Genomic DNA, 16,830 nt, shown 5'->3' with positions numbered 1-16,830 from the left:
AATATTTTTAGATTATTGTAAGACCCAAAGCGCATTTGTTTTAAGACATATTTGTTGTTGTTGTTGTTGTTGTTGAAAAGTGGTTGAACATTTTCACTGAAATGCCCGTAATTAGTGACCAGCATCGTTTTACTACCACTATCTCGTGTGATGATGTATTTTTTTTTTGTTTTTTGTTTTTGTTTCCAAGTCAGATCTATTTAGTGAGGTCCAAGTATAGCAGCAAATCCTTTATCTCGATGTCTGAAATCTCCTTAATTTGCTGTAGGAAAGGCTTACCGAAGGATCGAAGTCGTGCCCTGGCTAGTCCCGGACATTCACATAAATAGTGGAAAAGACTTTCCTTCGCCCCTTCCGCTTGACAGCTTCTGCAGATAGGATTGAAGGGTAGATTAAGTCTAGCTGCATGATCCCTTACTTTCCAACGGCCTGTAAGGGTTGCAGTGATGCGTGAAATGTTTGGCCGAGAACATCCTAGCAGGTCATTCGTCCTTTGGATTTTATATGACGGTCATGTGTTTTTTGTTGTAATACATCTAGTTATTTGCTTCCATCTTCTTTCGGCTAAAGCATGATAGTGTGAAGCAATGGATGTTTTTAGTGTGTTCAGTGGGGTGGAGACTGCCACCGCCTCTGCTAAGTCTGTTGTCGAACCTTTTCTTGCTACCTCATCCGCTATCTCATTGCCCCGTATGTTCCTATGACCGGGAACCCATATCAGAGTAATTTCAAGCCAATGGCTGAGCAGTTTCAGCTCCTCTCTACACTGTAGGACCAGTTTGGATGAAATGTAGTTGCAGTCTAAGGCCTTAATAGCTGCTTGACTGTCTGAGAAGATAGCTACTCTTGCACCAACTTCCTTGTAGAGTTCTAGGGATTTGCATGCTTCTGACGACATATTTAGTAATACAAATCTTGACAAAATCAAAATTTTCCAAAGCAACAAAGTTCCGGCAACGGATTTTGATAGAGCGGACAAAAAAAGTAGCTGTGTGTCGGCGATATGAAAATCTACGTCTGAATTTTTCTTGGGAGAATTCACAGTTTTCATCCTTTCGTATATTCTTAAGATAAATCGACATAGAAAACTATGGGATCTTTACATTTTAGACTTATGTAGCATGTGCAGATATTTTTTTCTGAGAAGCTTTTTCATGGCAAAAAAAATACACTCGGAGGTTTGCCATTACCTGCCGAGGAGCGGCCGCTTTTAGAAAAAACTGTTTCTTCATTTTGGTATTTCACCGAGATTCGAACCTACGTTCTCTCTGAATTTCGAATGGCAGTCACGCACCAACCATTCGGCTACGGCGACCGCCAAATTATAGGTACGGTTAATATGAATTAAAAATGCAGGACAATTTTGTAACACATAAATAGATGGGTACAAATTCATGAAATCGCACAGAAAAAACGAACGGCTGCTTCTTTAGCGAGCTCATTATATAGTACATACTTGCCCACAGTAGTACATACTCATGATTTCCGTAATTTTTCCAGTACTTATTTGCAAAAAAATGTATATTAATCCTTTTTTAATAACTAAGTTTTTGTATAGCTTTTAGTTCGAGTTTAAATATCGCGATAACTAATCGTCCTAATTTAGTGAAATAAAAATTATTACGCCGCAAAATTTTTAAGCTATTAAAGAGCGGCTGAAGCCTTTAATCAGCTCGAGGTATCCACTTCTAAGTGACAAAAGTGTTTTAAAAATTAGTGCATGCGAATGCAGAAGTGTATTGACTTCCAAAGAGAATATCTGGAAAAAGAAGAACTTGATTTTCATTAATGTTTTTTGATTAGACTATAAGATTCTTAATATTTGATTAAAGTCATAAACTTTTGGCGACTGCATCGAGTTGTATCGCGCTTTTTGCTGCAGCTTGTTTAGTTTTGTCGATCCAAAGCATGATGATTATTTTTTTTTTTCTTGGACAGAGAAAATAACTTTTTTTACCTCCAAAAATAGTAAGTGTAGAAAAATCTTCAAATTAGGTTGCTTTTTAGCTCCCTAAAGTAAGTTAACATCTTAAGGCTTAACATAGCTTATTGGCCTAGAACCATTTTTGCTGTCTGCTGGATCTAGTCTTTAAAGAAATTTTGGGTTTTCCAAATAGTTCGCAATTGTCCGAGAAATTGCAGAAATAGAATTTCAGTATTTTTATTTAAAAAAAGGCAAAAGAAGGCAGATTGTTTCAACCACACTGTCTTACGCTCATAACATACACATATATGTACGTTTATAAAAATACGAATCTTGTGTACATTTATTAATTATTTAATACTCATAATTATTCGGCCTATACAGCCAAAATTTTTGGGCGAAATTTGGAAATTAAAATTTGGTGACCGAATATGGCCGAAGCCAAAGTCTAGGCTGAAGTTCGGTCGTTCTTTAATTATTAAACGGCGTACAGAATTCTAAAGTCGGCGCCTTCCGAAAACCACTTCTTTATTTTTCGCGCTTTTGATAAATGGTTGACGTCATCATTTGAAAAAAAAAACAAAACTAACAAAAGGAAAAGAAATTATATGATTCTAAACATTCAATGAATGGCTTGGTAATATTATGATTTTAGATTTGTGATTATTGAATTAAGCACGAATTATAAAATGCTGTTGTGGTACGTTTTTTAGCTGATGACGCCGTGGCAAGAGAGTGCGTGTGTATTAGGCCGGGTGAAAACCATATTTTAGGGATCAAAATAAAAAACTTTGCCGAAGGAACCATACCTCTAAATCGAATTCTGATGTCCCCCAATTTGGGTCGAACTTTTTAGTTTCTTTTCTCATGTAAAGGCCAAAAATGGTGATATTTTGAAATGATTGTATGGTGAACCCCCCAGAGGAGTTCCAGGGCGTGTGCCACTGGCATGGGTGGATCGGCCGACCAAAGTTAGTGGGGGTCGGTCATACATTTGGACTCGATTGGAGCACTCTAAATGGGTCAAAGTGGGATTTTTCGTTCGACCCAAATTGGGAGACATCAGAATTTGTTTTAGAGGTATGGTTCCTTCGGCAAAGTATCTTATTTTGATCCCTAGAATACGATTTTCACAGAGCAATGAGCGATTTTTAAATCGACCCGCCCTAGTGTGTATATATAATTTCTTATGTATGGCGGTTTCGATAGCCTTTGTTTACTCTTCCTCTTCACAAGCAAGTAATCTCGTCGCTTCCTATTCTTTGTGTTTTCGCAGCTTTGACGTCACATTGAATTCGAAAAGCGCAAACTTGTATTCTATCATTCTTGCAAAAATTATAATTCAGGAATGCATAAACAACTTTTGACCAGCTACCTTTCCTTATTGGAATAACATTGACAGGCAGTTAAGAAAACAGGTCTTAGATGCGAAAGTTGTTTCTCGGTTTCTCGGAAAATAGATCATTGGCGCTAAATGCATGAATTGCTAGGAAAACCCAGAGCAACAAAAATAAAAATTCCTGAATCAGAAGAAAAATTATGAAAAGCCTTGAGTTTTATATCAGCAGGGGGGGCGTGTATTGCCGTAATGTTGTAATATTGTGCATTTATAAATGAATTTAATATAAGACAGACGAAAGAAAATTTTAAAAACACATTAAACTAAAATTATAAAACGAACTATGAAATTTACAATATTAAAATAAAATATTCAGAAAATGTTGTTTAATCTCCGTTCGTAGTTTCAAAGATAAATCCAGAAAATGTATACCAAGGAATATTTGCACTTCTGCATAAGCAAAAGCATATTAAGCGCACACATCCCTTCAATTCTATGTATGTATGTATGTGTGTGTACACAAAGCATAAGACACACGAGTCAACCCACCGACTTGCAGCTCAATTTGTGCGATACATATGTTTGTATGTGTGTATATACCTACACATGTACGAGTGCATATATTCATTTCGTTTCTTTAAGCTCTGTCGTGGAAAGACAAACACTTCAACTTGATTTATAAATTAATTAACTGCAGTAGGTAAATATTTGCATTTGTTTTAGCACAGGAGGTTATCTGAAAAGAAGCAGTGAAAATTAGGCCAAAGTTTGATATTTTGAAAACAACTAAAAACAGAAAAGAAAGACAGTTGCTTTTTTAAGTGTTAATAGTTGAGAAAGGCGAACTCAATTAGTGGAGATAGGCTTTCCAAGAAGATAACAAAGACGAAAAGTACAGGGTGAACGATATGAAGTGTTACCTGTTCAAAACACCATAACTTTTTTGTGTGTAATTATTTTTTTTTTATTTCAAAGACAAAATTGTTCAAAAATGATTACAATTTTAACATATATACACTTTAGCTCGCTATGACCACCTTTTGCCTTGACTATAGCCTTCAAACAGTCAAAAAATGAGTTGCATGTGCACGAATGTGATCTTGAGGTATTTTCGTTCATTCTCGTATAATCGCTTTTTTCAGCGGATCCATAATGGCATATTTTTTAGTCCTCACCTTGCTCTCAAAAAGGGACCAGATGGAATAGTCCATCGGATTTGCGTCTGGCGAATTCGAAAGCCAATGTGTGGACGAAATGAAGGGTGGAACATTCTTGGTTCACACGAGCTTTATGAGACAGTGCCGAGTCCTGTTGGAACGTCCATGGCCTACGACCGAAATGTTTGCGTGTCCACGGCTCTAAAACAGCTTCTAAAACATTTTTCCGATAATAAGTCGCATTCACTTTGACACCAGGCTCGATAAAAACGATTGGAGAGCGTCCACCAGCGGTCACTGCGGGCCAAACCATTATTTGCGATGGGAAATTGCTTCGAGCGGCCATACGTAGGCTCATATTCTCGTATGAGCGTTCGGTCAAGTAAACACGATCGTTTTGAGTGTTTATGAACTACTCAATTGGGAAATTTTTTTCATCAGAAAACACAATGTTAGGAAATTCGCCACGTTCGTGCAAGCGCAACAACTCATTTGCTCTTTCGCACCGACCTTTTTTTGCTGGGGTGAATGATTGTGTGATTTTTGGAACTTGTAAGCCTTGACCTTGAGCTCATTTTTCAATATGCGTTGAATGCTGTCTTGCGATACTTTCAGTTCTTTGGCCATTTTTCTTCCACTTTGGCGGGGATTTAGTTCAAGTCGAGCCTTCACTTTCTGAACCATCTCTGGCGTTGTTGTGGTTTTTTTGGCCCCCCTCCATAGCGTTTTGCAATGCGACCAGTATCATTGTAACGTTTTATAGTGCGATCCACAAACATTTTATTCACTTTGAGGTGACTGAGCTCACGAACATTGGCTGGTTGTGATTTTCCAGCCAAATACAGGGTGGCTGATGAATTTTGCTACATTAAGAAACTCAAATAACTTTTTTTTTAGTGTATGGAATTTATTTTATTTTTTTTTTCAAGTTGAAGGTCATTAAATTTTATTAAATGTAGCTTAACTAGTTTTAAAAATAATTGAATTTAAATGCCCCCAATGCTCGTTGACACAAGTGCGGCATCTTAGTAAAAAGTTGTTCATTGCTGCTTTGAGAGTTGCGACAGGAATAGCCGCAATTGTTGCCCGAATGGATTGCTTTAGTTCATCCAAATTTGTTGGCTTTGATTTATAAACTTCTTGTTTACATAAACCCCACAAGAAAAAGTCAGGTGCAGTATGGTCAGGCGACCTGGGGGGCCAACGAAATTCAGAGTTTCTTGAAATCAGTTTATTGGGAAATTTTCGTCGCAACTCTGTCATAACAGTCTGGGCTATGTGAGACGTTGCCCCATCTTGTTGAAACCACACAGAGTTGAAAGGAATTCTCTTTCGGCGTAGTTCTGGATAGAAAAATTCTTTCAGCATTTTCAAATAACGGTCTCCAGTAACCGTAACGGTGTGACCATTTTCTTCAAAAAAATTAGGTCCGACAATACAGCGTGAAGAAACCGCACACCACACTGTCACGCCAAGAGGATGCAATTCCGTCTCGTGGAGTATCTGTGGGTTAGAAGTACTCCATATTCGACAATTTTGTTTGTTCACATTGCCGTTTAAATCGAAATGGGCCTCATCAGACATGAAAAGGCAGTTTAACATGTTTTGGTCCTCTTCCACCATTTGCAGGATCTTCTGGCAAAATTCCAAGCGAATCGGCAAGTCTGCTGCATTCAGTTTGTTAACCATTTGAATTTTGTAGGGAAATAAGTCTAAATCTTTGTGCATTATTGTTTGCAAAGACTGTCGGCTGACACCAAGTTGAGCAGATAAGCTTCTTGTTGAAACCCTTGGATTGCTTTGTATAGCTGCAGCTACAGCAGCGATCGTTTCCTCCGTCCGAACTGGTGGGTTTCGATGATAAGGCCTTCTGGCGACTGTTCCTTGCTCAGCAAAATTATTCACCAGTCTCATTATGGTCCATCTGCTCGGGGGATCGTCGCCAAACATCCGCCTGTACTCTCTCTGTACCAAATCTGCGGACTCCAGTGCGTGATAGCGGCGGACTATCCAAATTCTTGTTTGCGTGTCCCAGTTATCCATTTTAATAAATTTTAAAGATCAATCTGCAAATTAAAACAAAAATGGAACAGATAACTTAAAAAGAAAAAAAGTTATTCAATTTTTTTTTGGTAGCGGCTTTCATCAGCCACCCTGTATAACGCAATCACACCATTACGTTTGAATTCCATCACAGAAAAAAAAATTCAACAAAACTGAGACGCAAATGCTTTTGATGGCTTATAAACAATATATTGAACTGTCATTAGAAAAATTTTGACGTAGATGTCATGAGCTGTTTTACAGGTACAAGCAGTGTGAAGTTGGTTGGTATAAAATTAAATTACTGAATTTGAATTTTTCAACAAAACTCAACCGTTAGGTTTTATAGAATTTCAAGGTAAAATACTTCTTTTAGGAATGGTAACCATGGTTGGATTTTTATATTGAGGAAACTAAAATACACCAGGTGGCGCAAAAATAATCACCACCTTTTGTAATTTTTGCAGATGGGGGCGCACGTCAATCTTACTGGCACTTGTAAGCTAAACAGCTGCAGTATCCAAACATATAATTTGTGAAGTAGGCAATGGTCAAAATAAAGTTTTCCGACCATTTTTTTTTTGTATTTACTAGAAAATTATTCAAAAGCAAAATGATTGCGCCACCTTGTATATACATAGGTTAGTTGAAAAGTATTGGAAGCGATTGTATAAAATCAAATTTGATACGGCATTGTTTGTTTGTTTTACTATCAGTATTATTATTGTATAATAAAAGCTTTGTGACCACATTTCGTATTTAAAAGGTAATACAAATGTATGTTTCTCCTTTTTGGGTATAGAAAAAAATTATGTTACGAAAAAGAATATTTGTTTGGTCATCTTAATGTCCACATATGTGTATTTGTATATGCGCTTGTATTCACTTGCAATAAATTTTACATTTTCATTAACAATTCACAGCATACTTACTTACATACATAAATATATATATACATTTGTGCTAACTACTGCTGCGAAAGCGATCTTCCTCCAAATAACTCATCAGCTCATCAGCACAAAGCCATACTCAGCCACGTATGTTGTTGCCGCACCGACGCACTCAACGCATTTTTTACTAATTGACTAAACAAACATTTAACTGTATCAAAAACTTCTTCTACTAATCACACATTTTCATACATTTGTAAAAAATTTTCACAAACTCTCAAAAATTCCTTTCCTCTTCTGTCACTTTATTTATTGCATCGCATAGATCGATTTGGCACACCATCCCATGTATTCGACGAGTCCTATGTTCGGCGGTCAAACTACCATCACTGGCGTCACCATGTCACATCCCTCGCAGCTGGCCACTTTTACCCCGCCGCCACCGATATTTGCGCATAAAGTGATTAGCGCCGCGCAGTCGCAGTCACTGCCACCCAACGTAGCAGTGCCGGTGAGCAGCAACGGGCTGCTGCAGACGATGGGACCTGGAGGCGGACTGGTGTGTATGGGTATGCCGCCCCATTCGGCTGCGGCGGCAGCGTCAATGTTGTGTGCGGCGCAGCAACAACTTCAGCAGCAGCAGCCATCACCACCAACGGGTGTCAATGGTGTTTCAGTGAGTGGATACGGAGATGTGGTAAGTGTGTAGAAGTTTAGTGTTTTTTAAAAGTAGATAACGGAGTCGTGCCTCAGAAAGAGTGGGAAATTGCGAACGTTATATTCAGAACACTCTAATTTCTTCTCTCTCGCCGCGCTATTTGCATTTTGATCTGAGTAGGTAATCTTAGCGTGTGATGAATAGTGAATTCACAAAAAAAAACTGTTCGTTTACCATACAACTACATCCAATTTAATTATCATCATTCCTATTTTCCTAATTGTGCTGTCTTAAGTATCCCACTTGACTTGATGTCTGTAAATTCTACTCGGCTTTTATGGTATTTACTCATTTAATAATCTAAACATGCAGTATTTCTCGCCGACTATGAAATACAGATTAATACTGAACAATTCCATATAAAATAAATTCAACTTATACAATAATTTACTTTTTTCATTTTAATGAAGAAAATATAGCATTTTTTACAGAGATGGAATATTCAGAATACTTATCATAGAATCTAGTTAAATAATTCATTTGGTAACATTTTGAAGTTGTACTTTGTGGAAGTAAAATATAGGCCAACAAGATTTGAACGCAAATAAAATTCTCTCAAAGTTCTGGAAATCGGCATTAATGCTCAGCATAATTATTAAAGAGCATTTATTAACAGGTTATATGCAGTCATGGGAACGAAAGCAGCGATTGTTCTCCTTTAAGGTGCCCATTTACACACGGAAACATTTGGAAGGGAAACATTTTGTTCGGGGGTGAAGGACGGCCGCGGAAGAGAGAAGGCAATTTGTCTCCTGTACTGGCGACACGCTTTGTGCTTCTTATTCGTATTTCTTATCTTAAAGCAGCTTTTGACAGTTGCTCCATTCGTTTTCTTCTTTTGCGGGAGAAAGTTCTGAGTTCTATGTTGGTTTTCAATCAAACGGAAGATATAAACAATGACAAACATCCGAACGCTGCTTGGGAAATGCAGGATTAGTTTTGCTAGTTAAGTAGGTTTAATTTAAAAAAGTTATGGGACATGTTTTTGTTAAATTCTAATTTTTCCCCGCATTTCTTGATACTCAAGTTAAGTTTAAGTTAATTATTTATATATGAAGTATTTTTAATTTCATTTTTTTTTAAGTACAACAGTTCATAAATATATTTAAATAAAAAAAAAACAACAAATTATTTATTATTTAACCAGTTTGCATTCTTCATTGATATATTTAAGAAATTGTTGACGAACGTTTTTCGCTTTACATGTTAGCGGGTTGCAGAATATATTTGAACCACAAGATGCTAAAGTAGTAAACGCCAAAATGTTGCCGAAAACAATTTTGCCCATGTGGCCGCGAATGAGACATGAAAAGAGAATTTCTAGTGTCTCCCTTCCAGATGTCTCCGTGTGTAAGTCCGGTGAAGGAATTTGAAAACACATTGCTGTAACTTTAACATTGCACAACATTTAACAGTATTAATGTTAGTCGACTCAATTAACATCGTTTTAAATGATATTTCGTACCACAGTTACACTCCCACTTTGCCAATCGCTTTCGAACTTAGTGTAATCTCAATTGCCGATGTTATTTTATAGTGAGCAATCGTGCCATTGCAGAAAGTGCTGTTGTTTAGTAGTTATGAAGCTGATGTTAGTCGATTCGGCTAATGTTTAGCGTTCACGTAACATTCAACCTTCTTTTTAGCAACATTTTATTCGCGAGTTAGAGTGTGCTCTCCGTGCTTTTGGTGCTCCGTGCTTTGGTGCTGCAATTGCTCTTAAAACGAATAAAGTGTTATTTTTTAAGCATTTTACGTTTGTGTTAGTTTTATGTTTATGTTTTTCTCATATTTCAACTTTCCGTTGAGTTAAGTATGTAGAAATTTCTCACTTGTAAAAAGTTTATAACGGTATCGGGGTCCCGGTGGTCTAGAGCTCGATAATTTAGGCATATTCAGGAATTTTTGTTTACAATAAAGAAAAGAAAAAACGATATTTTACATTTAATTTTAATAATTTAAAAATTGCGCTGAAGTTGACCCTCCCGAAAAATTGGACCTGGACGGTCTTGTCCATTTTGGCTCTTCTATTTATCTGAAACACAAGCATGAAAAAAATTATTAATCAGTATGACTGTAGCCCGTACTAAAATAAAAAATAAAATTGAAAGAATGGCGTGGTTTTGAGTCTGACAGTATATTCTTAAAAGTCTTAAATTCTTAAATTCTAGACCACCGGGACCCCTTAAGTCACAACTTTTCACTTATTTCTCATTAAGTCGACATCGAGGAATTTCTCAAATTTTTTCGTAAATTTTGTCCTTAAATCCTTAAATTCTTATTTTGAAAAAAAATACACTTTCTGATATCCTGTAATTTTTGGAAAATTAAAGTGGCGCTAAAAGCAAAACAAAACTAATAAATTCAGTCCAGTTCAGGCACTGAGATCAAGAATTTGTTTATGAACTTTTATTTTGCAGGATATTCTTCGAAACATGAAGGCTGACATTGAGTGTGCAGTGTTGAAACAATTCTGGTTGTAGGCTTTGCTGAATGCCAGAGATCCTCTGTAGACTTGTTTGGCTTTTAAAGGTTTTCTCTTTTGCTTTCTTTGCAGAAATGTTCTATACCTTCTTGAAACTTTTGTTAGTTGAACTTTCCTTCTTTCTCGCTTCTTAGCTAATCCAGTGCCTTAGCAAAGCCCATTGCCATACATAAACAACTGAAAATTATTTTGCATGCCAAATGAAATTTTTGTTCCATTATTTTTTTTTTATTATTTATTTTTTTTTTATATTTTATTTAAAAGATTAAGTATTGACTGTCGACGTTTTTTTTGCATAAGGAAACGTAAAAGTAAGTTTTTTGTATCGAGACAGATATAAAATCCAAGAAAAAGTGCCGAACATATGCCTTGAAGACAGGAAACCTTTTAAGAGGGGAATATTCATAAAAAGGTAGTTTAGACTTGTATAAATTTATTTACTTTTTTGTTAATAAAAATGAATGTATTATATTACGGGAAAGTGTAAGGGGATTTATCAGGAACGAATGACCCATTCTACGGCTAAGAAACCAACAATTTGAATGCATTATTATAAAGGGCTTTCCCATGCTTTTTATACAATCGGTACAGTTAAGTTTTGAATATAAGACCATTAAAGTAATCGCTACTCCTTCTATTGCAGGAATGAACTCGATGAACTCAGAACGAGTACTTTTTCCACTAAATCTGGTCGTATGTCATGAATAGCGCGTTGAGAATTGGCTTCTAAATCAAAAAAAATAGTCGGGTTTACCATTACAAAGACCAATAGCTTCGAATAACTCCACAATAAGTAGTTCAATGGCCTTAAACGTTTTGCATCACAACTTCTTGGAGGCAAATTAATTTTTTTAAATAATCGAATTGCCAAATTTTTTCTGCAATATTTCCATTATTTCACGTGCTGTATGACGCTTAGCTCCAGCTTCTTGAAAGCAGTTGTTGTCAATAACATCTCCTCCCAATTTTGTCCATCCCAATTGGTTATCAGCGATCTACAAGTATACCTCTCACTTATTGAGAGAAACAGTCACCAGCTTCATTCTGGATGAAGTAAGGACCGATAATTTCATGTGACCAAAAACTACACTAAACAGTCAGTTTAGGTGTTGCAATCGGAGAACAATTATTTTGATGATGCAATTGCTTAATGACGGCCGTGTAAAGATTACTGAATACGAAAAACAAATGACAAATTATGACTCATTAGATAAGCCCGCAGTGTCGGGGAGAAATCACTTCACGCTTCATGCAAAACCGCTTACCAACATATGCAAAGTGGCGCAAAATTAATCACCTTATCGGAAGACGTTATAATTTTTGCAAATGGCGTCGTACATCTATCATATTTGGCTTTGAATCACTAAACAGCTGCAATATACAGTCGCGCAAGGGAATGCGTCAAAATAACGATTTTCTTCACACAAAATAAGTTTTTTTATTTAGTAAATAAGTTATTTTGAAACAAAATTGAATGATTAATTTTGCGCCACTTTGTAGTAGCAAGGAAACTTTAACACATTTACTTAGCTATTGATGTTCGTCTCGTACCGCCGGGTTGGTTGAGTTTGAGTCCCTGCAAAAGTGAATAAAAAATTAGTTTCTACAAACAAGCATGAAATACCTTTATTAATTTATAAATACACATACATACATACATATTAGGCAAGAGAAATGTGCGCAAAAAGCCCTTTGAAACAATTTGTAAATCTCATTCCCAAAGTGCTGCACAATTTCATTTAGCAATGTCAACAAGCTACGCCCCAAAAATATCAGCAACTGAAATAACAACCAAATGCTAAAGTAAAAAGTAACAATGCCACAACAAAAACAATCAAACTCCTAACAAATGCTAGCGAAAGTGGAAGCAGAAATGACTTAAAGCGAAAAAATGCGAATCGAAAATTTGCAGTGGCCAGTGGGCACTCACGCCGAAAAGTTTACAATGGCACCGCGCCGCAGAAACTGAAATGAACAAAAATAAAAGCGCTAAAATAAAGCATAACAAAAATTGCAGTTTTAAAAAATTAACAACAACAAGAGCAATAAAATAAGTAGCATAAACATGTTTTGAATAAAAAAACGTAAACAAAACGAAATATAAGGAGCAAAAAAATAAAAAAACAAGAAATAAATAAAATTTTTGTTACTTTTGAGAATAAATGAGGCGAGCATTATACGAGTGGACGAGCACTTTTTCAGCGCACTGCAAAGTTTGCGTGGCTGCAAGAGAAAGCGTGAAAAAAAGACTATGCACAACGTTGCATAGCGGGTGAGTGGCTGGAGAGGAGAGTGCTTAGCAGTTTGCGTGGTTGCACTTTCATGATTGCCATGTCCTTTTTCATATTTCGCCTGGAAGGATATTAAGAACTTTCGAATGCAGTCGTTGGTAAAATTGTGTGTACGGTGAAATGGTCACATTAAGTTGTACCAGTTTTTTTTTTGCTTTTGCATAAAAACGAAAGAAAAGTAAATACAAACTAATAATAATGACGGAGCGCATCACAGCGGTGTGGGTGTTGGTGTTGGTGTTGGTGTAGTGAGGGAGCTGTATACTTTTCAAATTACAACCATTACTAGTAGTTACTCTGTAAATACCATTGTTAGCGCTTTTTGCAATCAAATCATCAGCGCTGCTACCACTCGGCAGGGAGGGGAACCGGGGTGTGTGCGTGCCAATGTAAGCGCAGAGTGCTGAGAAAGAGGGGGAAGGGGTAGAGAATTGAAATGACAAAAGAGCGCATTTGCTTTTCCTAAATTTTTACAGTTATTTACCACTACAAAATGGCGGTTATAGAGCAAAAACAGTTGTCCCACTGTTTGCTGACCAGCGGTACTCAAAAAGAGGTAATGGAAATCACGTTTTTTACCAATTATTAGGTTGGAATGAAAAGCAATGAATAAATTGTTTCTTCTTCTTTTTTTACTGCTTAGATAGCGGCAAATAATTATTATAAAAAACGAATGTACATCCGCTAGTATTCTGATGTTTTCCAAAGCGAATTGTATTTAAACTTTTGACAAGTTTTTTTGCATTACAATAGATTTTTTAAAACCAGTGACACAAATCTTGTGGATTTCTATTAATTAAATTTATTCACTACGTTAAGTAAATAAAGGAACTTACTGACAATTTTGACAATTTATTTTTTTCTCAATTAATTTTATTATAGGTATATTCTTTTTAAATCATGCTCATTATCCTACAAAACACATGCAAATCCAAGACTCAAACTTTGTGCAAATTAAAAAAAAAATTCTAGCTCTTCAATCAGAATCTCTTAAAAAATTTCGAGTATGTAACATGAAGTCAGCATATTCCTACTTTAGCTTTTATGGATCAATAAAATGTGAACAAAAGCGCCGGCTAAAGGCATATGCGGAATATGACTTAGAAGTTATACGACTTAAATGACTGAGAAACAGGAATTTTGAATCAAAAATTGCAATCAGATTCGAAGATTCATTTACAGCGCTTAGAGGCGATTACTTAATTAAATGTGGTGGAGCGAATGACTGCCTAGACTTAGAAAACGACTTCTTTAAATCAGCCAATTTATCTACCTCCTTAAAACCGCCGAATGTTGCTAGTGGTTTTACAATACAATGCAAAACTCTTTGTGATCCTGTAGGCATGCAGAATGCATTGGGAACGTGGGAGCGAAGGAGATATAACATTTTTTCCGATAGTCAAGCGGCTATCAAGGCTCTGACGACGTCATAGTGTTGATCCAAATTCGTCTACTCCTCTTAGCAGAAAAATCAAATATCTTGGGTGTGCAGTGCCCGGGTCGATTTGTGGGGAGGCAAAAAAATCGACCATTGCTCTGTGAAAATCATGTTCTAGGGATCAAAATAAGAAACTTTGCCGAAGGAACCATACTTCTAAAACGAATTCTGATGCCCCCCAATTTAGGTCGAACTTTTTAGTTTCTTTTCTCATGTAAAGGCCAAAAATGGTGATATTTTGAAATGATTGTATGGGGAACCCCCCAGGGGAGTTCCAGGGGGTGTGCCACTGGCATGGGTGGATCGGCCGTCCAAAGTTAGTGGGACTCGGTCATACATTTGGACTCGATTGGAGCACTCTAAAAGGGTCAAAGTGGAATTTTTCGTTCGACCCAAATTGGGGGACATCAGAATTCGTTTTAGAGGTATGGTTCCTTCGGCAAAGTTTCTTATTTTGATCCCTAGAATAAGATTTTCACAGAGCAATGAGCGATTTTTAAATCGACCCGCCCTAGTGTGCAGGTAACATTTATTTGATCTAATATATGTTCCAGGACATAGGAACAGAGAAGAAAATGAAATTGCTGATGAACTAGCCAGGAAGTGGTCGATTGAATTGTTGATTGAACTACACAGCATATTTCTCAGGAAAGCACAGATGGAATGGAGTTTCATTTCTGCGTGTGCTTTTTCGAAAACCCTTTGGCCCTAGTTCAATAGACGAAATACTCAGAAAGCCCAAGAGACTCCATACCACTCAGGTTCCAAACTCGTAGCTGCATTTACCGGTCATTAGACGATAGACACAAATGCGGAAAAGCTAAGTTTACCATTTAATTCCCATTGCAGAGGCTGTGGGGACCTTTCAGAGAGGTTATTGAGCACTTTCTCTGTAAATGTCTGGGTTGAGCAGCTAGACGATTAAGGTTACTGGGTCCAACCTCCGTACTATTAACCTTCTGCGTTACGTTAGCAGCTGTGCCTGGCTGTAGGTATCTGCCTGTTGGAGGCCTCAAAATGGTGTTTTATTGCTACTTGGATAGTGCCAGACTGGTACTCCAGTCATTTCACCTACCAACCCAGAAAAAAATGTCTGAAAGCATTTCTTAAAATTTAAGTAAAGGCAATTTTTATCCCACCAAGCCACGACGTTATTGAGATCTGACTCAAGCATACACGAGTCGAAAATACTGGAATGATTAAAATATTTTTAAGTCGTCTGCATATAAAAGAAATTTTGAAAATTAAATGCAATCAGGCCATCAATCACTGAGCACTGCCATATACCTATAAGTTAAAAGGTGTATTGAAAATATTCTACGAAAGCCGGCATCGTTATTTAAATGGTTCAAAATGTAACAACTGATTCCACTAAGGCGAGACTTTTTCATTATTGTAGTTAATTACAGAAAGGACGGATTTTTCTAAAACAGACTACAGGTAGAACTTCTGTGTGAAAGGTGAAAAGACGCTTCACTTTGTGTGGAAAGGAATTTTTTTCAAACACTCTCTTCATCATACATCTGGAATCAAATTAGTGAATTAATGGGGACCATTAATAAATTTACGGCAAATACCAAATTTTTTTTCACTTTCAAACTAAACCTGATTTAATAGACAATTTTTATTTCGTCTCTTTTTCTACAGAACTCCAGTCCGGGCATGCTGAAAACAGTGCCAGAGGAAGTGCATCATCATATTAATGGCGAGGATGTGCTTATCACTAAGGATCGAAACCACGCAACTCGTTTCTGACGGTAAATTACAATTATAGAGACGCTTGAGATGGCGCAGTAAAACCGAAAAACACACAAAAAAATACCAAAGTAAACTATGCAGAAAATGATCAAAAATGTTAACAAGCGAGAGGCGCAGAATAGTGAAGTGTTAAGCTATGGGTATGAAGAAAACAAAACAAAAACAAAACGAAATAAGATACAACTAAAACTAATAAACGATGTGGAAAGAATGAAACGAGTATACAGACTATAATGAAATGTGATGAAAACCTAAATAAACATTCAAACCAAACGAATTACATTGATTAGAAGAGTTTAAGGTTATGCAAATTAGGTATGTTGGAGGTGCACACACACACACGCGTACAGAGCAACACTAAAATTCATGGCATACAAATACGCACTAGTGCATCTATGGGAGGGACAGGGATACTTTGGTATCTTTCGAGATGATGTGAGTTGTAGAAGAATTTAATACGTAATGACAATTGCAGGGTGACACCTATAACATTTTTTTCCGAGATTTGCAAAATTTGAATGCATTTTTTTAAATTTTGGCTTCAGTTTGTGTAACGAAGAAAGTAATATTATCATCTAGTAAATTCCGAATTCGAAATCCTCCTTATTTCATTAGTAAATTTATGTATCATTAGTAATTTTTCTTTTGTTTTTGTAATTTGAATATTTAATTTACCCTGTGCAAGCTTCAAATTTCGGGATGACATAACCTATAACCTCAATTAGATATATTTTTTTAATAACACTTTTCTGATATTTGACAAGGTGTGAGGACTTGATATATTAGT

The 16,830-nt window shown here is 36.5% G+C and overlaps 1 protein-coding gene across 1 annotated transcript in view; it reads left to right on the top strand.

Moving 5' to 3' along the window:
• The window catches only part of LOC128867138 (hemicentin-1), a gene marked incomplete at its 5' end in the record, with an annotated part of 225,193 nt that extends 209,101 nt beyond the window's left edge, over positions 1–16,092 (top strand). The window contains 2 exons of the mRNA XM_054108237.1: positions 7,679–8,050; positions 15,933–16,092. Of these exons, the coding sequence (XP_053964212.1) occupies positions 7,679–8,050; positions 15,933–16,040 (480 nt within the window). The remainder of the gene's footprint in view (positions 1–7,678; positions 8,051–15,932) is intronic.
• Between the last annotated feature and the right edge of the window lie 738 nt (positions 16,093–16,830).

This window comes from Anastrepha ludens, chromosome 6 (assembly GCF_028408465.1).
Source record: "Anastrepha ludens isolate Willacy chromosome 6, idAnaLude1.1, whole genome shotgun sequence".
In the NCBI taxonomy this organism is placed as follows: domain Eukaryota; kingdom Metazoa; phylum Arthropoda; class Insecta; order Diptera; family Tephritidae; genus Anastrepha; species Anastrepha ludens.
Note: the sequence above shows the minus strand (reverse complement) of the source record. Positions and strands in the feature narration are given on the sequence as shown.